Source organism: Arvicanthis niloticus, chromosome 4 (assembly GCF_011762505.2).
Source record: "Arvicanthis niloticus isolate mArvNil1 chromosome 4, mArvNil1.pat.X, whole genome shotgun sequence".
NCBI lineage: Eukaryota > Metazoa > Chordata > Mammalia > Rodentia > Muridae > Arvicanthis > Arvicanthis niloticus.
In genome coordinates this window covers 76301614-76328885 of record NC_047661.1, presented here as the reverse complement: position 1 = coordinate 76328885, position 27272 = coordinate 76301614, and the positions used below count along the sequence as shown (strand labels likewise).

At 47.8% G+C, this 27272-nt stretch overlaps 2 protein-coding genes across 5 annotated transcripts in view; one reads left to right on the top strand and one right to left on the bottom strand.

Moving 5' to 3' along the window:
• Window positions 1-3736, top strand: part of Gpr89a (G protein-coupled receptor 89A) — a 37993-nt gene extending 34257 nt beyond the window's left edge. For all 3 annotated transcript variants that reach the window (XM_034499770.2, XM_076932979.1, XM_034499771.2), the window contains one exon: window positions 182-3736. In XM_034499770.2, the coding sequence (XP_034355661.1) occupies window positions 182-388 (207 nt within the window). In that variant the 3' untranslated portion in view covers window positions 389-3736. The remainder of the gene's footprint in view (window positions 1-181) is intronic.
• Pdzk1 (PDZ domain containing 1) lies at window positions 1120-26495 on the bottom strand. Of its 2 annotated transcripts, none has more exons than XM_076932978.1 (9): window positions 26360-26495; window positions 13128-13339; window positions 11828-12077; window positions 10088-10224; window positions 9256-9451; window positions 7974-8170; window positions 3446-3688; window positions 2746-3036; window positions 1120-1713 (listed from the first exon to the last, which is right to left on the bottom strand). In XM_076932978.1, exons 1-9 carry the CDS (start codon window positions 26403-26405, stop codon window positions 1660-1662), a joined length of 1626 nt encoding a protein of 541 aa, XP_076789093.1. In that variant the 5' UTR covers window positions 26406-26495; the 3' UTR covers window positions 1120-1659. The 2 variants fall into 2 exon arrangements, with proteins under 2 accessions (XP_076789093.1, XP_034355657.2); XM_034499766.2 differs by lacking the exon at window positions 26360-26495 and adding an exon at window positions 25877-26031.
• Between the last annotated feature and the right edge of the window lie 777 nt (window positions 26496-27272).

Genomic DNA, 27272 nt, shown 5'->3' with positions numbered 1-27272 from the left:
AGACTACAGTTACAGGGGGTGCGAGCCACCATGGGGTGCTAGGAATCAAGCCCAGGATGAAATAGTAGTCAGTCTTAACTACTGTGCTCCTTCTAGCCCCAATAAATAACTTAAAATTAAAGTTTGCACTGCCCTGCCCCTCAAAACAGTAACTTGTGAACTAATGGACTCAACTTTGCAGGGTATGTACTTCGTGTCCTCTGTGCTGCTGATCCGAATGAGCATGCCCCCAGAGTACCGCACCATAATCACAGAAGTCCTGGGAGAGCTTCAGTTCAACTTCTATCACCGTTGGTTTGATGTCATCTTCCTTGTCAGCGCCCTCTCCAGCATACTGTTCCTCTATCTGGCTCACAAACAGGCACCAGAGAAGCATATGGCCCCCTAAACTCAGACCCCTGCCGACTTCAGGAAAGGAGGAGACAGTGGGAATACCAGAGCCTACAGCACTGATGTGAGGTCTGTTCTGCCTCCAGCACGGGCCTACTTCTTCCCGAGATGCTGGAGTCATAAGCAGCTTCTACTAAGGCCCAAGAAGAAGACCTGCAGCACCCAGCAGAGAGCACGTATGGATCTGAGGCTGTGCAAAGGGAGGAAGAGAGGGCCGGAGCATGAGGATCTCCCGGACCTCCAGAGTAGATGGCTTCCCTCAAAAATACTAGTAAAATCGGAGTTTGTAACACCTTGGCCTTGGGGTCACTTGTCCAGCACAGCTTAGTGTCATGCTGTTGTAGTCTAATATGAAATGCATCTCTCCTCGTCACCCAGCTTTACCTTAAGAGGTTTAACCAAAGGTTGTCTGTTCATTTCTGGGAAAGGGATGATAGGCAACAGATAGATTTTACTAAAAGAGAGTTTAGGTATACCAATTTTTATTTCCTTTTAAATTACAGAAGAGTGAATGTCCCATGCTATTCCAGCAGTGGCCTCACTCAGTTGGCTTTCCCTCTGCCTCAGTGCTGTGGATAGATGTTAACTGGTCCAAAATATAAGCTCTCCACCAATAAAAGGAAGGTGTTGAGGTTTTTTTAATACTCAAATGCAACATAAGGAAATGCCGCTGTCTATTGCCTGGAAGCTGCCTTTTATTACTAAGTCCATAGTGTGTATTTTGCCATGTTTTGGGTTTCTGGAAGCAAATGAGAAAGCAGGAAATGTTTTTATTGAGCAAAGACACTGTTCAGATTCTATTAGCCAACAGGGAAGTTGCGAGCAACTCAAAAGCGCCTAACAATGCTGTTTAGCCACAGCATTGCCACTGAAGAGCACACTTCTGTAACAGATGTCTGCTCGATTCTTTAATTAGCAGCGCTCACACAGACACAAGTGAATCATTCCTGGTGCTCAAGCCTACAGAAGTAAGAGGTTTCATTAACAGAAGTGGAAAGTTGCACTTTGGAAGATAGCACATAGAAAGAACATGAACCTGGTCCCTCCCTCCAGCTAAGCTGAACTTAAATAAGCAACCTGCAATAGCAGCCCTATGACGGCAGACAGTCGGGGACAGGTGGTTCCCAGGCCTGACAACCTGCAGTAGCAGCCCTATGACGGCAGACAGTCGGGGACAGGTGGTTCCGAGGAGGCCTGACAGGGTCAGCAGGGCTCCTTCCTCGGAGAGGCAGGTCCTGGGCCCTCAAGAGGAAGCATTGTTTGTTCTCTTCACATCTCGGTGTCTTCAGAGTTGGAAGAAGAGTGCGAGGCTGTGCTGAGAGTCTGTGTAAAAGAAAAAGGCAAACTGTACGACAGCAGGAGAGCACGAGGCTGATCTAAAGCTGGCGTGCCTTAAGTCAGGGAGAATGTGTGCCTCTAGAAGACGTGACTGGAATCTTCACTTGGCTTGTTTCCAGGTTACTATTTAACACAGACAAGTGTCTCGTGGTCTGTGCACATGTACAAGCATACACAGACAATCAGCAGAGTTAATACAATGGAGACTCTAGTGAGACTTGTTCTCATCAGATGCCTGACTGCTGTAAATCTCCTTCTGTGAACTTGGATATCAGTTCACTTTTGAAACTCAAGTGAGAAAATTGACCAAAAAAAAAAAGACTTCTGACAAAATAATTGTAATTCCTGCCACTACTTAACATGGAGCCTTAACCTTCTCTCTGTTTCTATTCACTGTGAGCCAGGCACAGTTCAAATACATCTGTTTGGAGAACAACTGAGCACATCCATGTTTTATAAGTCAGCTGAATCACAGAGCCAGGAACTGGTCCTACATAATCGAGTCAGGTTCTTTGGTGGTCTCCATGATTTTGATAAACTGATTTCTCTTACTGACTTCCAACTACATGTTTAAAAAATGACATGGGGGCTGGAGAGATGGCTCAGTGGTTAAGAGCACTACTCTACCAGACTGCTCTACCAGAGGTCTTGAGTTCAATTCCCAGCAACCACATGGTAGCTTACAACCATCTGTAATGGGATCTGATGCCCTCTTCTGGTATGTTTGATGACAGCTACAGTGTACTCATATAAATAAACAAACCTTAAGAAAATCAAACATAAAAATAAATAACGACACACGCCGTGGCGCTCAGGAGGCTGAGACAAGAGGATTGCAAGTTCTAGACCAGCCTAGGCTCCACAATGAGGCCACGTTTCTAAGAAGACAGTAAATTGGTCCTCGTACTACCTCCTCAGAACCCTGGCAGGTTGGCCACCCTGTGTTACTGTGGGAAGCACAAGCATGAGGCACTGGCTGGGGACTACCCCAGGGAAGCGAAGTCGCCAAGCACTCACTCGTTCTTTTGTTGGGTGGGAGCCAGGCTCAGACTCTGCTGACATCTCTCCTTTTTCATCAGGCCCAGACACCAGGGGGTCGGCCATGGAAGAAACAATGGGAATTTTCTTAGCTTGGAAGTAGTTGTAGGCCATCTTTCCACAGACCAACAGAGTCACATGCTCCCTGCTGCCCTTGATTCTCTCCACCACTCTGTCGTAGGGTTCATCTTGTACATTCTCCCCATTCACTTCAATGATAATGTCCTCATTCTCCAGCCCGGCCTTGTCAGCGGGGCCACCCTGCTGAACCTGTGAACAGAAGTTCTGAGTGTCAGTTCCAAACATGGAGGAGGCTGTGCTGGGCAGCTCCCCTCCTGAAGAGCCTCAACACTTCTTAACCACATCTCTTCTCCTTGATGGGCTGCACCTCCTGAACTCCACTGAGCTAAGCTACACTGGCCCAGCACCACACTGAGCCTCTGCTGGGCTGAAGGCATGAGGCCCCTATCTTAGGATCCCAACTTGGAGGCTGCGGGGTGGTCTCACTGTCCTTCCCTACAGGATACAGGCACCATGTAACAACCGCAGCAGAGGACAAGGAGCACTCTCGGAGGTGAGAAGTGTGACCACTGTTCGTGTCATGGCAACTTGTGCCTTGCACTGAACATCCCATCCTGACTGGCTGTGTTTGCTGGGCTGCTGGAACTAGTTCCCATACCTCTTTGACAAAGGAGCCTGGCTGACCCCTAATGGCATTCAGGTGAAAGCCGTAGCTGTCCTCCTCTTTAATCAGCCTGCAGAGCTTGGGTTTGTGATCCCCCGCATCCACATCTGCATCCGCATCCACTGTGGTATCTGAGCCTGTGGCCTCCAGAGGAGCAGGGATGGGAGCTGGGGCTTCCTTGACAGAACCATTAGGCAGTTCTTGACTTTGGCAGTAAAGAAGTGGAGAAAAACGAGCCTTTTGAAAATAAAGGGGGAAAAGACGCATGTGAGCAATCACACTTTATTCAGTGTCGTGGCTTAATACACAGGGTGTCATACATGTGTGTTCCTCCTCAATTGTAGAGTCTAAAGTTTCTTCACTACTGCCAGAGAAGGTAGAAACGTACACAGACACATACATGTGCATAACATAGAAACAGTGTACAGTTCTGCACCAGACCCCAAAGCTATCTAACAACATTACAGGCTTATCTCCACAAAAGCAGGCAAATCACTGAACTCTGTCTACACTCCCCTGTAGGGAGACATCTTTGAGGGGCTAGCCCAAGGCCCTGTTCTCCCTGCTCTTCAGTAAGCTGGTCTTCAAGCATGTTATAGAAACTAAAGGGCAAAACATTTTTGTGACGACCAACTCCACACACCAACAATGGCAGAGGTGCCCACAGCAGCAAAAGCGAAGCAGTGATGGCCGTGAGCAGAGACAGAACAGGAAGTGTAACTGGTTTGTTTGTTTTTTATTCGTGTGCTTGTACATGCACACCTCTGCTGTCTGTCTATCTGTCTGTCCTGGTAGTTATCCCCAGCAAACCTTGTTACTCTTGAGACAGGTCTCCTTGGCCTGAAGCCTGCTCCTGCAGTAGTGCAACCCGCCTGCCCAGCATGCCCCCAGCACTACCAGTCTGTGGCGCTGCGCTCAGCATTTCAGCACACATCCTGGGGGCAGACTCAGAGGAGAGAGGACTTACCAGTTAGGATAAATCCCCATTCCTAATTTTTTTTTTTTAATTTTAATAGAGTTACTGGTTGAGGATTTCGCTTGAGTTAGGGGCTAGATTTGGATACAGGTATTCAGGATATTTGTTAGAAAACAAGACATCCAGCAGCGAGGGAGAAACATGGTCCACCTTCCACCTGCCTGCCTGCCTTCCTTCTCAACAGCTCAACCACCCCACAGCCAGGCTCCCACACAGCCCTCAGTGATGTCTTTGCAAACGCTGCACCCGAGGGGCTCAACCGTGGAACCATCCAATGAGTCATTGCTCACCACAGTCCCCCTGACTCCCAGCAGGCTTAGCAGCTGCGTCTGCCTGAGATGAACTGCTGGTGTCAAAGCACACAAGCATGAAAGAACCACCAGAGCGACTTTTATCCATCCTTTTGAGTACTCACTCTAGCCTGTCAGGAACTGCAGAGGTGTTTGCCTTATTAGCTGCTGTATCTCAGAGATCCATCCCACCCCCATGCCAGCCTTGGAGAGTGGGGCAGACTCCCCTCCCACATTAACCAAAACAGGGAAAATACACTTACATCATTCTAGGACTGTTCTATCATAGATTTTATTTTCAGGAATTGCAACAAAACCCTCAATGCCAGCATCTGCTTACAACATCAAAATTGGCTTTCAAAAGTCAACTGCCCCATTTCTAACAGCTACAGTTGTTCTTAAGCCAAAATTAGCCCTCTGTAGCTTAAGCCATGGGAACAACTTTTCCAATTATTTTCTTTATTTTAAAAACAAACAGGTACATTCAGGCTACACAGTAATGAGTCCTCGTTGCCTGCCAGGCTTTCCCAGTCTCAAGGCTGGCCCACTCCTCTAAAGCCTTTCTTGCTTTAGAGGATCTTTCTTTCAGGATAACACCTGGTTGTCTTCCCAGCCCTTCTGACATCACCTCTTTGGTTGCTGGACTAGTCACCGCAGGTTCTCAGGACTGGACAATATGAGTTCGGTGAGCATATGTGGGACACATGCTGTAAATAGTTCATTTAGTCCGCCCACTACCCTTCATGCTACCTCACAGCTGAGGGAGTGGGGGCTCGGGACAGCTTTCCAGCATTTCATTACAGCTCTTCCCTGGCTGCTCTGACCGACTCAGTGCAGTGAGCCAGTTAAATAGAACTTTAATTTTTTTCCCCTTGGGAGAGGGAGGACAACTTTTGGATTATCAAATATGCTCCCAGCATTTCCTATCCCAACAACTTATTTTCAAGTTAGAATGGTATTTTAAAAGTATCCATGTTTTATTTTGGTTTTAGTCTTCCTAATCTGATTAGGAGGGTATGTGTTCATGGGTATGCAGGTACACGCATGTATGCAGAAGACAGCCATGGGTGTCATTCCTTAAGTGTCCTTCCACCTTTGCCTTTTCTATCACAGGGCCCCTCATCAGCCTGGTACTCGCTAGTTAGGCTAGACTGGCCAGCCACTGGGACCCAAGAACCCTCCTGTCCCCATCTCCTCAGCACTAGGATGACAAGCACACACCACCACACCTGGCTTTGTTACAAAGGTGTTGGGGATCAAACTCAAATCCTCGTCCAAGGCAAGCACTTCACCAACTAAGCTATTGCTCCAGGCCCTGGCAAGATATTTTGAATATTTACTACATTATCCTGTTAGTTATTCATCATTCCTTTAAATCCTCTGAAAATACATTAGATGTGTATACCATTTCTCCTTCCCAGGGTAATAAACTAGGATAGGAACCAGTTGTGTGTATCTGTGTGTCCATATGTATGATTAGAGACTTCTGTTCAGGTTGACATCCCAATACCAAAGATTCTCTAGATATGGTTGTTCAACTAGCTAACAGATACATTTTTTCTTTCCAATTCTTTAATCTAGTTTACAAAACCATCTTGAAATCAAGATTTTTGAAAAAGTGTATGGTCAGATGAATCGAGTCTGAGAACTTTAGTTCACATTACTGATTGAGTATCTGCTAAGCTGGGTGCCTCCATAAGTCATCTGGTATCTAAGCATGGCCTAGGAACTATAAAAAGAGACTGGTGTCACTGCCTGTCCTCTGGCTCCCTCCGCCATGCCCCCAGGTGCCTCTGTCACTGTGTAGTACATAGAAGACAATCATCTGTCCATCCCTGTAGCCAACATCTTGCAAGGCAGATGGCACTTTGGTACCCCGACATCTGTTAAACTGAACTGAACCCCAGTTCTCGTGATAAGATATAAAACCTTAATGTTGGGACTGGAGATACTCACTGGCTAATCTTGCGAAAGACCCAAGTTCGGTTTCCTGCACCCACATCAGTTCACAGATGCCTGTTACTCTAGCTCCAAGGGAACCAACACCCTCTTCTGGACTCTGGGTATCTGCTCTCATGAACATTTACCCACATGCAACCACACATATACACATAATTTTAAAATAATCAAACTAAATCTTTTAAAGCCTTAACACACAGATGGCTGCCATAATAAGAATTAAGAGGGAATACGGTTCTTCATCAGCTTGTCCTTTGTGAACCTGTTTCTACTGTATTTACCGAGGACAATGTGACTGGGAATTTCCAGCCTACAGCAGGGTCTCCACTGATTAAAGCTTCCATGATGTGGAGTGGTTAGAACTACAGGTCCAGAGCCCAATGACAGTTTCTCTGGGTGACCTTAAGCCTAAAGAGTAATTCCTTCCTCACCTCTAACATCCTGATAAACAAGTTGGAATGTATTCACTTAACGAAATATTCTCCACCAACCAAAGGGCTTAATGTTGTCACATAGCACCTGAGGCCTCTCTGCCTGACTAACCTGCCTCTCTGATGTTTCCATAAATGTGTTTTTTAAGCCTTGATTTATACTGTTCTTTGTTCCGTAACTATAAAAAAAGTTCATTAGACTGCTTCCATGTTGGGGTGTGGGCTTAGGGGAACCTGAGTCTGTTCTCAAATGATGGTCACTTAAATTCAACTCCAAAATAACTTATTCCTTCTGAGGTAAGAGCTGTGGTTTTCTGTCAACAACAGCAAACTAATAAACCTTTCCAGATCTTTACATAAGATTGATGAAGTTTTCTGACCGACAATATCACATTTATCAGGGCTGAAGACGTGGCAGAGTTAAGAACACTGAGCTCTTGCAGAGGACCTGAGTTCAGTTCCCGGTACTCACACCAGGTGGCTCACAGTCTCCTGTAACTCCCGGAGAACTAACGCCTTCTCCTGACCTCAGCACCTGCACGCACATGCGCAAACACACATGCCGACTCACTCATAAAAATTATTTACATCTGTGCCAGCTTAGAGAAGTCTGGGCCACCTCTGTCCAGTTTCAGATTCTTCATAGCTTATCCCAGGATCAGCAAAGGTTATTCTTCCACTAATTTACAGTCTTTAGTTCAGGGATTCATAACCCACTTAACACACTCCTGTCACTGCCAACTTGAGCCACAGTTTGACCTTAATGATTATTATGCCCCTTCCTTATTGAAGAACAAAGTAACTCAGCCCAAAGCTGGCGGGCCTGAGTGAAGAGACCCAGCCTTGATGCATGAATATGTACTTACCAGGCTATAGATGCTGCTTGCCTCTTTGTCCAGCACCAGCAGAGTAGTCTGGTCTCCTCCTTTTCTAATCATCTCCACCACACCATCATGATCAAGAGCTTCCACAGACTCGCCATTGACAGCAACTACCAAGTCATTGTTCTTCAAGCCAGCCGCCTCTGCTGGGCTTCCAGGTTCTACGTCCTTGATGATTTGACCTACCATCCCACAAAGCAAAGTTACCAGAATAAAGGCATCCTGAAGCCAACTCCTCCCCCAGGAGCTACAGACATACCCGTAGCCTGCTCCTGGAGCATATCCAAGTATCTAACAGTGAAAGGATCTTAAAAGATTGAGAACCTGGTATTTACTAAAAGTGTCTGAAGTTTATTTTTGACAAAGTGACAGCTGAGCAAGTTCCAAGGCAGCCAGTGGGCATCCTCACAGCCACAGATCTACCCAGCAGGTAAGCCACAGAGGGACAAGGGACGGCCAGTACTAGGGAAGTGGAAGCAGGGCTCTCAAGTTCAAGGTCAGTCTGTATGCAGGGAGACCCTGAGGCAAAAGGCAGGGAAGGAGGTAAAGAACACAGGCTTCCAGCCTTCCAAGCAGTGCTGGCATGTAGTAACACTGCCCAGATTTGGGGATAATGGACTGGGCCCCAGCAAGCAAGGCTCAGCTACTAGTCCTCCATAAACTAATCAAAACAGCCAGATTGATAGTGAGAAGTAGAAAAAGAAGACATTCAATATGACACTTGGTAAGAACAAAGGTATCTAGTGACCCCTTCAAGTCTATCTTTGGGGCCCTGAAGTGCAGCTAAGGTCCCACCCCACACTGACCCATTCTGTCTTCCCCTGCAAGGTGGTCTGATAAGCTGTGAGCCCCTTCTGGGTGCCCGACACTCCCAGATTTAGGCTTTCTCTTTTCCCGGCAGGAGATTCCTGGGGGAATTCCATTGGGCCAACTCTGTACAAGCTGCTCGACCTTGCATTTAAGGCCATTATATAAATGACGTGAAGTCAGACATGGTGGGGGGGTTCACACCACAGACGTCAGCAAATGCTCCAAGTTTGTATTTCTTTCAGGTGAGAGCCAACTTAGTCTCGCCTCTCTGTCCAGATCCTAAAGTCTGCCTGACTACTACTCTGCAATGGCAATGGGGACTCCAGCATCAGGTCACCCGGGGAAACCTGAGCAGCTCTCCCTCCTGCTGCTACAGTTCCCTGGTGGAGCTGGGGTAGAGCTGGCGCTCGGTGAACCAGAGACTAGAAGGAGGGACTCACCTGCACTAGTGCCTCACCTTTCCGTTCAGAGCCCGCCCTCAGATAGAAGCCGTAGCCATTGCTGCCCTTCTTGATCACCACCTCCCGGGGCTGGTGGGGCAGCAGTTTCAAACTGGCTGTCTCCCTCTTGAATTGTGTCTTCTGTTCACTATGGCGCCTGGCAGTTTCTTTGTCCACAAGGAGGAACATGATACGACTTCCTGACTTTGTCACCTACAGCAAGACACACAGATGAGGGGCAGGGCATCCACAGAGAACACTGGAAGGAAGGTGGCCAGGCAGAGCAGAAAGCTCCAGGTATGTGAGCATAAGCGTTGGTGCTGCTTGCTCCAACCTGGCTGGTAATGGGGGAAGACATCCAACCACACAAATGGTAACTGAACTCGAGTCCTCAGAGCCCAGAAAGATGTGCAGGTGAGGAGGACAGAATGGGATCTAGAAAAGGAAGTAAGGGTTCCACTTTGGAACATAATCCTACTAAGAGGCTGGTCAGTTTCCAGGGTTCCATGTGACCTCAACAAGAGAGTCCTGGCTCATGCAGGGCCTTCTAGCGCCTGGTAGGTATAGTCTGTTACCCACGGTCATTCAGTATGGAAGCAGTAAGTGGAGACTTTAGAAATTACTCAAGCTTTAGGCTGTATACTTGTTTTGAGTAGTGATGGAATCCATCCCTTGCCACCACCCCCACCATCCTTGTCTAGCACACCCAACCTCCGGCACTACACCTGTCTGTCACTGAATGGAGCAGCCATCTACAGATGGCAAATGACACTGAGCCTTATCTGTACTGTTCTTTCTTCTGCAAGAAAAGGGATATGGGGGTGAGAAAAGCGCCATTCGGGGTGCTACCTTTTCTACCACTTCCTCATGGCTGGCGTTCTCGACATTCTCTCCATTCACTTCAATCAAGTGATCATCAGCCAGGACACCAGCTTTCATGGCCACACCCTGAGGTGTTATATCAGTCAGGTACACGCCCTTTTTACCTGGAAGAAGAGTTGAAGAATCTACTGCCAGGAAATGGCAGGAAAGAGTTCCAGTGACAGGCTGGTGAGACGGTCATCAAGTCTGATGTTCAACTCAGGTCCACATGATAGAACAGAACTTACTCCTGAAAGTTGTCCCCGGGACCCCATACATTCAGAATGGCATGCATGTACACACACACACACACACACACACACACACACCACAACATGCATGTGGAGGTCAGTGTTGGTTCTTTCCTTCTAACAAGTAGGGCTTTGGAATCATCAGGGTTGGCAGCTGGCACCTTTGTCCACTGAGCCAGCTCAACAGCCCTCTGCTTTGTTTAACACTATTCTACTATTAAAAGATTTCTGAGAAATACCAAGGCTCTTTGGCCCTCAGCAGCCACCACTGTGGTTTAAATATTAGAGACATAAGGACCATCTCTCATAGTTAATGGCTATCGCTTGCTAGAGGTCATTTATCCTCTTGAAAGAATTTTCAAGCCGGGTGGTGGTGGCGCACGCTTTTAATCCCAGCACTTGGGAGGCAGAGGCAGGTGGATTTCTGAGTTCGAGGCTAGCCTGGTCTACAGAGTGAGTATCAGGACAGCCAGGGCTACACAGAGAAACCCTGTCTCGAAAAACAAAAAACAAAACAAAACAAAACAAAAAAAAGAATTCTCAATTGGCAAATAGCCTTCTCCTTTATCTCTCATCAAACCATGAGCCACCAGCAGCAGAGAGAATGTGGGCAGGGCAACATCACTAGTGTCAGGTGATGGGTTAATACCTCATGGCCCATTTGTTGTAATAAAGCTAATTTCTGAAAGGCAATTATCTTCGTGTCAGTATCTTTTCTGAACCTACCAACCTCTGTATAACAATTAAAGACAGAGCCAGCCAACCAGCATGGCTCCCAATTCCAGCCAGGTTCTCGGGGAAATACCAAGAACTCTGGTCAACAGTGTGGCATGGTGTGTTCCTCTGAGACCACAGAAACAGGACCTCTAGGATTCCCTGAGGGCCAGGAATTCTCAAGTATGTCCCTCAAAGCATAGGTCAGTGACATCTTAGGACAGCTGAGACTAGACCTCAGCTGAGGGTACGACAATGTCTCGGGAGGCCAGGGTTTAGACACCAGCTTCAGCAACTCTATGGGGTTGTAACATAATGACAGATGCTCAAAAATTTTGCTGAATAAGTAAATAAACACATGGCTTCTCTGAGCCACAAAAAGAGATTATGAGTCTTACTCAAGGGTAACTATTACAAAAACCCTCCTCCTTGCTTCCCCTCCCAGGGCTACACAGAGAAACCCTGTCTTGAAAAAACACACAAACAAACAATGAAGAGGCATCAGCCCTTGAACTCAAAGGACTAACTAGCCTGACAAACACTAGGGAAGAATACCCCGCTCCCCACTCAGCCCTGGCTGCTGTCCAACACATCCAAAGTCCTGATCTCTCTTCTCACAACTGCAGAGAAAGGGTTCCTACTGGAGAATAGTGAAGAGAGAGTGACACTGCCTTGCGCATGCGTAATAACTGCAGAGAAGCTGTTGTTAGTGGGCATTTGTTTTTCCAGGAAGGCTATTGTTTGGTCCCCACCCCAAGCTTACCTTGGATAGTTTTCAGAGAGAAGCCAAAGCTGTTGCCTTCCTTCACCAGGTAGCAGAGCCTTGGCTGGGCACACATCCCCACTGCTCCATTCATCCCAGGGCCTAGTTTTTTATCATTCAGAGATGGCTCCCTCTGGCTTTGATCCAGTTCTTTCAAGTCCACCTGATTTTTCACAGCCTTCTCATAGGAGTCTCCATCCAGAACCAGCAGAGTCACTGAATTCCCACTCTTTCTGACCAGTTCCACCACCTAGGAAGAAAGGGGGAGTGGTAAAGGGTACCCTTCCCACATCAACTGCAGGAGGAAGATGCTTACCATGTGTCCCTAAGAATTTCAAGGCTGACCTGATACCCATACCCTAAGCAGGGGTACAGACACCTTCACCACAACACCAATATCTAAGGGATGATTAGACTGGGTCCCTAGCACCGTGGGAAGCCAGGAAACCCTTACAAGGACTGGTCTTTCTCAGAGATGAGTCCTCTAGAGCAGCTGTTCTCAGCCTGTGGGTCACAACCCCTTTTGTCACATATCAGATATCTGGCATAACAGATATTTACATTATGGTTCATAACAGTAGCCAAATTACAGTTATGAAGTAGTGACAAAAATAATTTTATGGTTGAGGGTCACCACAGCATGAGTAAATGGTCTCAGTATCAGGAAGGTTGAGAACCACTGAACTAGAGAGCATAGTGGGGCTTCTCAGGTCTAGCGAGGGGCAGCATGGTGCATGTGGCAAGGCCAGCCTCTCACGTGTGTTCACCACATGAATGTTAACAAGCTAAGTCACCTACATATGGCTGCTTCGTCTGTGCAATCACAAGCTTGTGCTGAGGGACTAATAGGTTATTCAGATAAAATTGTCTAACTCACAATTTCTAGCTCACAGCAAATGGGTAATGTATGCTCAACCCGACACTATTAAAGTATACATTTTAACGTATTGATTGATTGGTTTTATAAAAGGGCACATGCCATGGCACACGAATGTGGAAATCAGAGGACACTTGTGGAAGTCAATTCTCTTCTTCCACCAAGTAGAGGGATTGAACTCAGATCATCAGGCTTGGCAACAATCACCTTTACCTACTGAGCCACACTGAGAGCCCTAAAGTATAATAATTCTTACAGTTCTCAGTTAATTATAAGCAACTAGACTGTCTGACATAAAATATAATGATAAATTCTTGCTAGTGGCAGGCAGCAGAGAAGCAAGCTCCACGGATCCCCAACATCATAATGTGCAGAGCTGTGGAGGCTGGAGAGACACTAGAACCACCTCAGCTGTCCACTCACCTGTGCATGCTCTTCCTTGTCAACAAAGACACCATTGATCCTGAGCACTCTGTCGCCGTCCAGGAGCCCTGCCTTCTCTGCGGGGCTCCCCTCCTCAATCACACGGACCAGGTGACCATCAGTGTCCTTCTCAATGCGGAGGAAGAACCCATAGTTCTGCCCCTCTTGTTTGGACAATTTACACTCTCGGGGGTTGAAGGTGGAGGCCATTTCTGTGAGAAAAAAAAAAACAAACAAACAGATAAATCCATTGGCAATCCAAGGAAATCTAGTCAGAGCATGAAACCCTGAGGCATCCAGACACAGCATGTAGGCACCTCTGCTTGTCCGGATCCATTCTTCTGCATGCAGCGCAGCAATGCTGGTGTCCCAGGAAGCCTTTGTGTGGACCATGCTCACAATTTCCAAATCTATTCCCCAAGAATGGCTTTTTCACCTAGTGTCAGACTCATGCATCCAACTGCGTACTTAACACAGAGGCTCTACCTCTAATACCAACCAAACTCAACTTTGTCCCTACCCTAAAGAAGGTAAGGCTAAAAACAATGACCCAGAAAGCTTAAGGAGCCAAGTCTACCTTCTTTCAATTACCATACTAAATAATAGGATTCATCGTGCCTGTGTATGTGTGTGTGTGTGTGCACCTGTATGTATGTGTGTGTATGTGCCTGTGTGTGCATGTGCCTGTGTGTGTATGTGTGTATGTGTGTATGTGTGTGTGTGCCTATGTATATGTGTACCCATGCATGTACCCAAGTGTGTGTGCATATGTCCGAGTGTGTGCATGTGCCTGTGTGTATGTGTGCATGTGCCTATGTGTGTATGTATGCATGTGCCTGTGTGTGTATGTGTGTGTGCATGTGCCTGTGTGTGTATGTGTGTGTGCATGTGCCTGTGTGTGCATGTGCCTGTGTGTGCATGTGCCTGTGTGTGTATGTGTATGCACATGTGTGTGCATGTGTGTATGTATGTATGTATGTGTATAGGTATGTGTGCCTACGTGTATATGTACCCATGCATGTTCCCAAGTGTGTGTGCATATGTCCGAGTGTGTGCATGTGCCTCTGTGTGTATGTGTGTGTGTCTAGAAATCGGAGATGACATCAGGTGTCTTTCTCAATCCCTCTCCACCTTAGTTATTGAGACAGGTTCTCTCAATGGACCAGGGGTCACTGATCTGACCATAGTAGCTGGCCAGCAGACCCACAGTCCTTCATCTCCACCCCTTCAGTGAGGACAGCAAACACACACCACCATGCCCAGCTTTTTACAGGCTTTATGGGGCTCCAAACTCTCATCCCCAAGCTTGCACGGGAAGCACTGTAACACTCATTCAGCTTCCCAGCTCTCGGAAGTCTCATTAGGATGTTCTCACACAAGTGCTCTGCCCACATCCACCTCCCAGAAGCGCACCAGCACTCAGAGCCGATGAGCCACTCAGATTCTAGATGGTAAGAAGAAACCTGCGAATAAGAGGAGCCACGTGCCGCCTTTCAAACTTGGCAGAATATTTGTTTCATAATTGTATTTTTAAAAGAAAATGTGATGTGTGCCGTGCCGTGGAAGAACAAGAGAGTATGGGCTGACACAACCAAAGGTCTTTGGAAAGAAGGGGTGGGCTGGAGAGAAATAAGACAGGCTCCCTGGAGAAACGACTTTCCAAGACATATGGGGCTAGTGGGAGGCAGGTGAGGCAGGACAGGGCAAGGCAGGCTTCAAACCGGGAGGGGAGGGGAGGGGAGGGGAGGGGAGGGGAAGAAGGGAGGGGAGGGGAGGAGAGGGGAAACGAAAGAGAAGGGGAGGGGAGAGGAGGGAAAAGGAAGAGGAGGGGAGGGGAGAGGAGAGAAAAAAGAAACAAAGCCAGGTGTCAGGGCTGGCTGAAAAGCTGGTAATGTAATAGGAAAGATGGGTGGCCCCAGCTCGTGCAAGCAGCCCTAAACAAATGCAGCGGAGGACACAACAGTGTGTGAACGTGGGTGTGGTCTAGGGAAGACAGGTTTCAGCAATGGAGGATAGGAGGGTAACCGGGAGGTATGATCAAATCCATGACACATGCATACAAAACTGAAATAATAAATGAGGTGGGAAGGGAGGAAAATGGCCGTAGGTGACCCAGGAGTTTCTAGTCAGAGCAAAGTAAGGATGCCCAAGAAATGACCCCAAGGGCAGGTAAGGGCTTCCGGCGCAAGGCCACTTCTGTCTCCACCTCTCCTGCCCCTCCTGTTCCCCCACTACAGGAAGGGAAATGGGGGGACAGGAACACGCGAGCAACAGTTGGATCCTCACTGCTCAGGAAAATGGGGGGACCACCAGGGACTCCAAGGCCTCCCCGTTCAGCACTGTCCTTTCTCAGGACAGTGGGAGTGGGGTCCAGGCCAGCAAGAGGCTGACATAGAAAGCAAAGGACCAAGATGGCCGCAGCCCACTCCTTCAGTCATTCTCAGGGCAAGCTGTGTGTGTTTCCCTCATCACGGCTCCTACTTGGAGGACAGGAAGAGGAGACTATATAAAGCACGGAGGGGGCAGGATGGAGAACAGGCAAGACTATGCTGCAGGCTCCCTGGATGCTTGCTGTGCCGACTCAGGATGCCATTTGGCCTTGGTGCCCGCAGAGGCAGGCAGCACAAGCAGGCAGGAAGGCCTCACACCTGTGGCTCAGCCACCTTAAATGCTCTCTGCAGAGCTTGGTGTGAAGCTTCATGTGGTCAAAAAAGCAACAAACAGACCCCACTGGGCTCGAGGAGGAGAGAAGAGCAAAGCCACATACCCCAGTGGCCATCACCTACACCTTGGGAGAGCACAGCAGCGATCCCACATCAAAAGGCACAGCCCGGAAAGGGCCCCCTGGGGAGGAAGGGGCTGAGTGCATCTCCAGCCAGGGCTCCTCACTTGCAGGCACCCGCCTCTGACTTTAACTGCTCTTTCTGCCCATCCTGCAAGTGTCACCTCTGTTTCTTACTAAGTGCAAGCTCTTCTCTACACACCTGTCAGTTCTCAACTCCAGGGGGCTGAGAAGCCTTGAAGGGATCAGTCAGACTCCTAATTTCCTTCTGGTAAACACGGGGCAACCTCATGCAAATGCTTCCAATTCAAATGTGCCTTTATAACCAGAACAAATGCTGGCTGCTGCGTCCTGGGTGCTCATCAAGAAAGGAAGCTGGTTTGGGTGAACAGGCGAATGTTCACCTTCAAGGCACCCACCTTAAAACTCAGCTGTCTCTGCCTCAGGTCACCTTTGTGGCAACTACCACAGGATCCCTCTTCTCTTCCTCTGCAGGCCAAAGATGAAAGTGCAATCTCTTCCCTAAAGACTATACTGGGAAATGTTCTCTCATCTCACTGGACATCCAAAAGCCTGACATGCCAAGACGACATGAGTTCACTCTTTCTTGGCACACTTTCAGGCAGTGTCTTGATTGGGTGGCTCGGTTCAAAGTTTCTAAACAGCCAGACTGAGAACAGTGAGACCCATACCTGAGGCTTTGAAGAGACTCAGGGACACGAGGTCACCGTTTTCTTCCCACGGCGATAGTTGAAGTCAGAGTTAGAGCCTGATCACGGCAACAGCAAAGCTGAAATGTCATTGTGCCCCAACTCCGACTATCTCCTGCCTCGTCTGACATTCAGTCTAATACTCATCCATGCATCATGTCCAACATATACATTAGATGGTAAATACTCTAGCCCCAAACCAAGCCACTCAAAACTTCAGATGCCTGTTCTTACATGGGCCCCTGCTGCAGGATTATAGAAAGCCAATTCACTTTGGCATCTAAGGGGCCCTGTTCCAGGCCACCTCCATTCCTGACTCTGTCTATGCCACATCCTGGTATTATGTGGAATCTATATCAGACATGGTCTGTCAGGTCAACATGTCTGTGTCACATGCATGAGCAGATGTCTGGAGCTTTGGCCTAACTAGCAGACGTTGTACTTAAAGATCTGTTTCCTCTTTCTTCAGCCCCCTGCCCATGTACTTCTTAAGGAGGAAATCTGAGGACCAGCCCTTGATGGTGGGTATGCAGGTCATCAAAGAAACTTGGAGACTTCTAGAACATCCCAAAGTGGCTCTATTCCCAATTATCAAAATACTGGAGATGAGAAGAAACTCATGGCCCCTATCTGAGCAGATATGGCAAAGTCAATTCTTGGCAACAAACTTACTTGTCTGTGGGGAAAAGAACCATGGCCCTGGTGGGGCAGACAGGGGAGGCTCGGAGGCACTGGCCAAGCACACAGGGAGGCTCCCAGAAGTCTGATCATCACTCTTCTTGGTAACATCATTCTCACCTTTAGACTCCATTTTCTTCCAAAACAATTGGATTCTTGCTACTGAGAAAGAATGATATACCTAGGCCCAAAAGAAATGCTTAGTGCATTTTGCTAGTTTGGAAGGCAAGGTAAGGAACACAGAAGCATTGGGAGGCTCTTCTGCCAGGGGTCAGAGTAGAAAAGATTCAAACTACTAGGCTTTTCCCACAGAAAAGAAATAGCAGATGGGGCCAGAGATGGCTAAGCCCAAGGCAGGCCAGGGCTTCTCCACTCACTGTCCACATAGTGACCACAGATCCTTAGGTAAAACACTCCTCTTCACTAGCTCCTTTACAAGGAAGCCAGAGCTGGAAGCCATGCCTCCAGAGGTCAAGGCCACTGAGGCCCAAACAGCCAGCAGGTCCAGCTCGGCTGGCAAAGGCTAAAAGAAAGCCTTTTGGCCTCAGTTTGTGTGTCTAGGGCTAGAAGCTGCAAGGCTTTCCTCACGCAGCCAACTGGAGGAACTTGCATTGTTCCCCGGGGCTTGTGGAAAGGCAGGCCTGTCCTGTCAGGGTGCAAACCTCTATCCCAAGCCTCTGTTTCAAGAGGAATGGCTACCAGGGCACAGAATGGGAAAGTCCTTTCTGCATGCTTAAGGCAGAGATAAAAATCAAATCAAAGGAAGACTGTAGGTGGCAGACATGAAAGAATTTCATGTCCAGACCAAAGTATCTGGCTGTGGTTGGACAGGTCTCATTGGTGTGTTCAAACAGAGGAACAGTAAGTTCAGAGTTGGGCTCAGGAATGAAGGGTGTGCTGGGCTAGAACAGACAGGCTGGAGGCAGGCCAGGGGAGAGGCAATTTCAGTGATCTGACAGGTGATGAGGGCCCGCTTAGCCTGTGACACTGTGACCAGGATTGGGGGCGGGCAGAGGAGCTACACAGAGTGCTAAGCAATCAATTGCATCCATCCAACCCTTTCCCTTCAGAGTTCTCCGTACAGAGAGAGCAAGTGCAACATCTCAAGTGTCATGATGGACCAGCCATCATGGGGAGCTGCAGGAATGGGGCACGTGGTATCAAGGTATCAGGGGCGCACACTTCTTCCTTCCCTAGTGCTCTCCGGTCATCTGCTTAGCCTGTCTGCTTTGCCACAAAGTCTGGTTTTTACAGGTCTCCAGTGTGACCACATTCAGAGATAGGAACTTAAAAGTGGCAACTAAAATTAAGTCGTGAGGGTGAGACCAAGTCCAGTAGGGCTGACGTCCATTTTTTAAAGAAGGTGAGATGCCACGAATGCCCCCACACAGAAAACACCATAGGAGGACACAGTGAGAAGGGAGCCATCATGAAAGCCAAGGACAGAGGCCTGAGAGGGCCCAATCTTAATGACTTCTCTATCTTGTACTTCTGGCCTCTAGACCTACAAGAAATGACACTGGGATTCTACCACTGGGATTCTATTACAGCAGCCTTATCACCTTCTGCCTGAGGTAGGACTCAAAGGACACCAGTATGGCCTCGCTTCCAATAGGCATGGTGACAGACACTGGTAATCCCCACATTTGGGAGGCTTATCAGGAGGTGCGTGAGTTTGAGGCCAGCCTGAGCTACATAGCGAGACCTTGTTTCAAAGAAATGCAATGGTACAACTGAGGAAAGGGGTGGCAAAGTCAGTTTAAGACCAGCTTAATCTAGAGGACACAGCAGAAGTTTTCCTGTAGCTTGATGGAAGGCAGTCTCTTCCCAGGGCAGTCGGTGTGGATGTGCCAAGTGATAGGAAGGGAGATAAGGATGCAGCCTTGGGGAATTCCTAGAAAAAAAAAATCATCAGCAGAAAGCCCAAGTTTACAATGCCATCCAGAGAGGAATCCCAAGATAAGCCACTGTAACGATGCCAAATGATCCCAAGAGAGAAACAAAACCAGGAAAGGCCACCAAGCTGAAAGAACAGAAGTCTGGAATACTGAACTAAGGAGGCAAAAGAAGACACAGCTGGGAGTGGCTGGGACAGAAGGGTTGTTTTTTTTGTTTGTTTGTTGTTCGTTTTTTCAGAGACGTCTCATGTACCCTTGGCTAGTAGCCTAAAACTCACCATATAGACCATTAAAAGATAGACCATTCAAAGATCTGCCTGCCCCTACCTCCCTAGCCCCCAGATTAAAGGTGTGCAACAGCACGCTTGGCCAGACGCTCCCATGTTTAACCTTACGAAAACCATCAGCATGTGGAGTGAGATGGAGAACACAGGAAGTGAGTTAGCATTGATGAGACAGACTCCTCCACCAGAGGAGCAGGAAGAAATGGGAAAGTGGGGACAGAGGAAAACGAGGCCATTTCAGTTCTTCCTGAAAAGCAGCTGGAGGTGTAGAAAATAGGAACTTTGGCAATGTGGACACAAAGTGTCACACCAAAATATACAGTGGTGTCAAACAGATAAGTCAGTGATGGTGTCTGGGAGAAGACAATCGATAGGCCAGGGGTCCTCCATCCATTCACTCCTGATGTCTAAGTAAAGCTAATCTTAGCCACTGGGAAGAATGAATGCCTTTGTTGCCAGTGAATTGCTCAGATTACCTCGTCCTGACCCAGGAGTATCCTGTCAGCCTGAAAGCTAAGAGAGCCACACTGTGGATCAAGGGGCTCTAACAGAGCCTCAAAGTTGAGCAGAAGTTCTCGGCATAGCTCAGCCCATGGTACATGAGTTCCAGGTGGAAGCCAGCAATGAGGGACCGAGGGACTAGGAGAACACATGGGCATAGAGAAGCTGGAGTGAGCAGAGCACTGCTGTATAGGCTTGCAGCTCACCTATGTGGGGCCTCGGTCACCAGGGAATACTTAGCTCCAGTCAACGAGAAAGCATCATCAAATTTCCCAAGGATTTGATGAAGTAGGAGAAACAAGGACTCTACCTATAGTGGAAAATGTTATCTATGGTCAGCAATGGCCTCCAGAATGACAGCCCAAGTACTGCCACCTTTCCTGTGTGATGATCTGGATGTAGTAAGACTTTTACATAAGTATGATAATCTACTGCCGTTAGTCATAAGTACATAGACCCATCATCATCTTATCTAATTGTAGTTAGAAATTGTGTGATCAGAATGACAGGGAGAGCAGAGCCTCTCCCCACGGGCACCTATATAAACAACTGCTCCGGGAAACAGTTTTCCTGAAAGGTAAAGGCTCACGAACCAGCTAATGAATGATGTTTAACCTCGTTACTGAGCCCGTGGAAGGTCCTCAATTATATAACACAGGACGAAACCATGAAGTAAACAAACTGTCTCATTAAGGCAGAAGTGGGTGGGGGAGCAGAAACTATCCGGCTGCCTTCAGTCTGGACCTGGTTCGCCTTCACTGACCTCCATGCTTGTTACAAAACCCAAGCACTTCAACAAGAAGAGAGCAACACTCCCAGGAAGTTTAACCAGGTGTATCTGCCCACATGTGACTGAGAAGGTCACTCCTCTTGCATCTGCGCCCACCTATGTGACCTGAAAGAGCAGAAGTTGGCAGACTTCTGTTAGGAAAAAAAAATAGTTGATGGAAAATGTGGGAGTTAAGTCCCAAATCGTAGACAGACTATGAATTCCCTATTCAGTCAACCCTGGTAAAATGACTTCCCACCTAGACAGGCACATCCATCTCTCTCAGAACCTGGCACAGGCTGTTTCTGCTGAGGGCATTAAAGAAATCATGTTGTATGACTGGAGAGATGGCTCAGCAGTTAAGAGCACTTGCTGCTCTTGCAGAGGACCAGAGTTCAGTGTCACCACCCACATCACATGATGGCTCACAACCACTTGTAATTGAACTAACTAATAATGTCTTCTGAACCCTGTGGGCACCGGGCACATATGCATGTACATATATGCCAGCACAACACTCATGCACAACACAAACAAACTTTAAAAGAAGGGAGGCAAGGAAGGAAGGAAGGAAGGAGGGAGGGAGGGAGGGAGGGAGGGAAGGAAGGAAGGAAGAAAAGAAGGGAGGGAGGGAGGGAGGGAGGGAGGGAGGGAGGGAAGGAGGGAAGGAAAAAAAGAAGGGAGGGAGGGAGGGAGGGAGAAAGCCTTCTGTGTCTCCACTGATACTGACAATAGAATCTCTGGCAAGCAAGACACAAACACACTTTGACTTCATGCTTCAAAATAATTTACCTAGAGCGCATCTTACAGTTTTGGTACAGGTGTCAGATCTCAGGCCACTTTGAAAAGTAACATCTGTGGAAATTTAACCAGTCAAGTATATTTAAGTGGCTAATACCTGAGCAGAAGGAAAAACAGGGCCCTAAAATATAGATTTGCTAACCATGTGTCCCTATTGTGACAGTTGCTTTTTGCTCTTAGCCAAGGATAGACTTAAAATGCAGGGAATTCATGGACACGGTCCACTGAGAATTATCTAGAGGGCAGTGATGACAAGGCCCAATGAGTAATTTTTATTTCTCTTTTATGATAAAGAATAGAGTTTCTTATATCAAAGGTCATTTGATTCGCTGGTACCTAGTGTCCGACATCTTATACTATATGGCAGGACTCTGCTCTGGGAGGTCGGTGCCCTCACACGTTGCTTACCTAAGAGTTTCAGGAGCTGTGAGAGAGATGGAGTCAAAAACTGTGTGAAAACAGGCGCTCATTGAGAGAGGACTTCTTCCTGCCGTTGATGGAACTGGTACCCAAAACATCTAATCCCCATGAAGGTCAGCTGTAATAAGGGTTTCCCCAAAGTCAGCACCTTGTTTTATATTGCTGTCCTTTTTTTTTTTTTTTTTTTTTATGCAGGATTTATGTAGCCTGGGCTTGGGGCAGCAGCTAAGCACACTGGCTGCTCTTCCAGAGGATCTGAGTTCAATTCCCAGCACCCACATGGGCTCACAACCATCTGTAATAGGATCGGATGCCTCTCCTGGCATGCAGGCATATTTACAGATATATATTTATATACAGATAGAGGACCCATATGCATTAAAAAAAAAAAAACAATAAAATCATGTAGGCCAGGCTTAAAGCTTACCTTTGACTTGAGATTCTCTTGCTTCTACCTCCTGAGTAGAGCTCACTTGATGTACCACCTGGTTTATGTGGAGCCCAGGGGATCAGGCCCAGGGGCTTGTGAACACTGGCTCTGCACTCTACCCAGTCCCTGGACTTGCATTTCTAGCCACTTCCATTTTTCATGTGCTTGATCTGTTAGCAGCGTCCTCCTGCCTCTAGATAAACTCTCCAACCTGCTTTCTCACTGGTCAGCCTCTAAAACACCCATCAGAAAACAAAAGCGTGGGTTCCTGCTCAGACATTGAGCACTTACTGCTCCAGCAGAAGTTCTGTTTACCTCAGTAACCTCTGCTGCTCTCAGGAGATACAAAGCTGTGCTCTGCATGACCACCCACAGGCAGCCTGCCCTTTGCAACATGCCACAGGCTCTGCCTGGGTTACCTTCCCAGATGCTGACTGTGTATTCATAGTAGGTGCTAAGTAAACAATTTTTCCATATGAATGAATTCAAATCCTCCCTAGGACTCAGCCAACATTCAAATCCTTGCTTGACTCTGTAGGGATCCTATAACTGCATCTTTAAGCACCCTTTATCAAGGTATATTTAATGCCTACAATGAGACAGGTGTCAGGCTCAACCCAGATTAGGCAGAACCCTGCCTTGCCTTCAGAGAGCCCAGCATCCAGTGGCGAGAGTTCCAAAACACAGTACTAGTACTGATAATCACTGCTAGGATAGTCTAAATGGGCTATGTTAAATTAAACATTTATTTATTGAGTCCTTTCTAGGCTACATACTATTTATGAATACTGAAGTAAAACTAATGAGGCATTTCACGTGGGAGGAGAAGACTCTTGAAGGCTAAATTGGTTTCACCTGACCAGATATGCAGAGCCTAGATTCCAGTGTGAGGGCTGGGTTCCTTCTACTCCCCAGCCTCAAGGGGATCATGTAGGTAGCATGGGAAGAGGAAGACAACTCCAGGCAGAAGAGCACACATATCTTCATGTGACAGAATCACCTCAATGCATATATAGGATGAAAGAAAGGAAACAGGTCAGGTTAGACAACAAAGCACCTTGGACTCAGGCCTGAAGATTACAGACGACATTTGTTGTGTGTCAGTGTCCCCATCAAGATAAGCTGCCTGCCGAGGAGGCACTAAAGTTCCTTGTGGTATTTTCATGCTATGTACATAGTCTGTACGACTGACGGGAATCCCATGAGCTATTCCTGGTTTGGTTTTTTGGGGTCTTTTGTTTGTTTTGGGTTTTGTTTTCTTGTTTTACTTTTGTGTTCCTATGGTTCCACTCAGCTTCATAAATATAGTATCTGTTGCTAGCCAGGCTCAGGCAGCAGATGTCTCAAGCCTAGAGCAAATCTTCAGCAGCTGTCAGGTAGGCAAGGTGTCATCGTTTCTATTGCAAAACTCTGACCTCTGCCAGGCGTCCCCGAATTCCGGATCCTCCAGAACCCCATTCATCACAAAGGGAACTAAAGACCATTGTGACATAGCATGGAGGACATGTGAGCATTTAACTTTCCCAACAGCAAGAACTAGGTCCCACCATAGTCAGGTGAAGAAAAACCAGGGACTCAGAGAGTAGCTCATTGCACCTGAAGCGCAGTCTCCCAGTACTCTTAACCGCTCATCCAGGGTGCCTACCAGGCAAAGAGATTAAATGTTGAGCTGGGTGGTCTTTCCTGGAGAATCAAGGAAAGGAGCTGCTGAGACTTGAGGGGAAGCTGTCTGTCTCCATCTTACTATCCTCAGCCATCTTCTATGCAAAAATATGAGTATTTAACCGAGATGTGAGCAGAGAGATCCATTTCCACATTCAGACAACCTGCCAGAGATTCTGAGTTCTTCAGCCTCCTCTTCCAAGGAGCTCCAGCTCCTTTCCCTCCACACCAGCTTCCATCCACCTGAACATCTAGGCATCTATTCTGAGCCAGGATCTGTCCTAAAAACCTGGAAACACAGCAAGTAACAGAGGCAAGGACCCTACCCTCTTGAAACAACACCTGGCAAAGTAGGCAAAGATTTCTGATGACAGATGCTATGGAGTGCTATGACATCATGACAGGATGGAGGGAGGCTCCATCTAGGAAGTCCTCCTCAGATGGAAACATTCAAATTCATCCTCAAATCGCAGGGGGCACACCTTCAAAGCACAGACCCACCTTATACATGGAAGGCCCTTAGTGAACATCAAGTCTCAACTCCTTTTAGTTGTTGAGAAAATAAAGGTTTGGTGACACCGGAAGACTAGTACAGGGTCTCCTGCTAACTGTGTGGGTTCCGCTTCCTGCTACCCCAGAGCACATTTGAGTTATTCATTTGAAGAGTGAGCAGCTTAGATTTGTACTTTCGGTCCCCGCAAACACATTCACATTTATAATTTTATTTCCAGAACAACCTTTGGGAAACGGCGTCTGGCTTTCCTTCAACAGATAACAAAACTGAGGTGAGGAATAGATCTAATGACATGCCGTTAAGTGAACCAAGACCTTAGGCGTTGCTCTCCCAGCCCTGTGCTCGCTCCCTTGGGTAAACAGCAGCTGCCTCGGAACAATCTGATGCTCAACAAGTTCCTATGGCAGAGACCTCACCAGAGTCAAAGATGAGAACAATTTGCTCAGCCATAACCCACAAATGCAATGCCCCCGAGTTGTTTGTACATGAAAGAACAGGTCACTCTATGTGACTAGACAATGGTGACCCAAGGCGGCGAGTAGGTGGCGAGGGCCCAGTGACTTAAGGATACAGGATGGTGTTGTCTATACCAAAGCCACCTGAGAGTCTTCATACCCAGCCCAGGAGTCTCCAGAACCGATGGACCCTTAGGTAAAGGCTCCAGTGCCGGGGAATGAGCACGTCCCAAAGCTTGCCTACAGAAGCATCTGGGAGAACTTCACAGTAACAAGACATTTCAGGGTCACACAAGAGAGAGATCGATAGTCTCCCAGAGGGAGACTGGAGAACCTGAATTTCCACTCAGCCAACCCAGAAATCCATGGCTTTCCTCATGGCTAAGCACTGTCTTGGGAGATAGAGGCACTGGTGGAAGACAGATTAGGCCATATGTTTTAAGGGCTGGCTGCCTTTGGAAGAATCTTCCCTTACACCCTAAATGCTTGGATAGTAAAGTCTCAAAAGAAGCTTTCCCGTGGCCTGTGACATCTGTGGTCTCTGTATTTCAGCTGTGCATCAAGTCTCCATACAGCACCCCCCACCTCTACCACCCTACCTCATGACCCTTCCCCTCACCCCACCCCCAAAGCAAGCAGCCCTCCAATGCCTTCATGAAGTAGAGCGTGCACATCTCCAGTAAAAAGAATGGTGGCACCCCTGGAAGACAGTCCTAGGCCCCCGACTTAACCTGTGCTCCTGGCACCCCAGAGGCCCCAACCTCTCCCCACAGCCACTTGCCAGAAAAAAGAAAAGGGACAAGTGGCTCCAGCCCAGGCAGCAGGTCACAGAAGCCACTTCTTACCTATAGAGAAGGATCCACTCTGTCACTAGAAATTCTCCCTGCTGTGAACACTACTAGTCTTGGAACTCACTGGACTTTGGACAAAGATTGATTTAAAAGCTGATGTATTTAACAGGGCCGTGTGGTCTGAGTTCAAGTGACCTCTGTCCTGCTCCCTGCCAGCTGGCAGGGTCCTAAGTTAGAAATGCTTAAGAGTCCTCAGCAAAATCAAGCCCTGCCCCCACCCCAGCCTAACAATGGGGAGGGGTAGGGAAAGGGGGGGGGAGGTGCCTTGGCCTTTCCAGTTCTATCCAATAAACAGAAGACGGGGTCACACCCAACCAATCCCTAATTCCAGTAAAAACCTCAATGTCCCTGGCCCAGGGTCAGGGTAGGGGCTAGTCACCAGCTATCTTCCATACTCAGGCTGTCATGAGAGCAAGACACTGCAACTCCTACCCAGAAAGTCACCAACAGGCCAAAGCCCCTGTTTATGGGTCCTACCTCCACTGTCCTGGGAGCTCTCCCTCGCCAGCTCACGCAGAGGCATCCTCACTTCTTTCGTTCCCGATGGCTGCTTCTGTTCTCTAACTACTGATACCTGTCTTCCTCTTCACACACTCTGTCTCTCAAGAAGGCAGCTGGGCAGTAGATGTTCCCCTGTGGCCTGGCGTTGCTGAACAGGCCACCAGCCTTAGCCTCCGAAGCAGCTGATCTTTATCAACCACACCCACACAAAACATCCTCCCCTGGATTCTCAGCCCACATTCCTAATTTAGAGCAGGAGACACCTCACTGCAGTGAGACCAGGCAAGCCCCAGGCTGTGGGCTGGGTGGTGGCCTCCTCTTTTCCTCCACTGATGAAGAGCTGGCCATTTGTCTTCCCTGGATCTTGGCTTTGCCCTCAGCCCAGGTGTGACCTAAGCCAGTGGGTAAGAAGTTTAAACTGACATCAGAGCCACTCCGTCATCCCCACCTGCCTTCCGTCTTTAGGCTATATTCTTTGGACCTCTAATATAACTTTCAAAGCAATTAGGGTAGACTGGGGCGCTCTAGGTTTAGGATCAGAACGCCTGAGTTGAAATTCTCTTCCAGTTTCCAGATGTTTGATCTGGGCTGGTTATCTTTCTTACAGCATTGTGGCTGGGACACAGGGTGTCTCCCACATACAATATAACATTGTGTGTAATAACAATATAACAATTTAATATCATGCCTATAATTAAGTCTGATCTGATTAACGTGGAGCAGGGTAGGCTCCACTGATTCTGTAGGGCCAATGGGAGCACGACTCCCTTTAGCCCTTTTCATGTGACATGATATTTCTCTTCCAAATAAAAAAACTTAGATCATCTGCTTAAAAATCCTCCCCAGTCCCAGCACTTGGGAGGCAGAGGCAAGCGGATTTCTGAGTTCA

Bases quoted from the DNA above. Each gene is read 5' to 3' on its own strand.
- Pdzk1 (XM_076932978.1), bottom strand. From the start codon at position 26,405: ATGCCTCTGCGTGAGCTGGCGAGGGAGAGCTCCCAGGACAGTGGAG. The intron at 8,171-9,255 runs GTGAGGCACTAG...GTGGGATGGTAG, and splicing joins GGCGGGCTCTGAACGGAAAG to GTCAAATCATCAAGGACGTA. The intron at 3,689-7,973 runs GTAAGTACATAT...TATTTTCAAAAG, and splicing joins CAAGCAGCATCTATAGCCTG to GCTCGTTTTTCTCCACTTCT.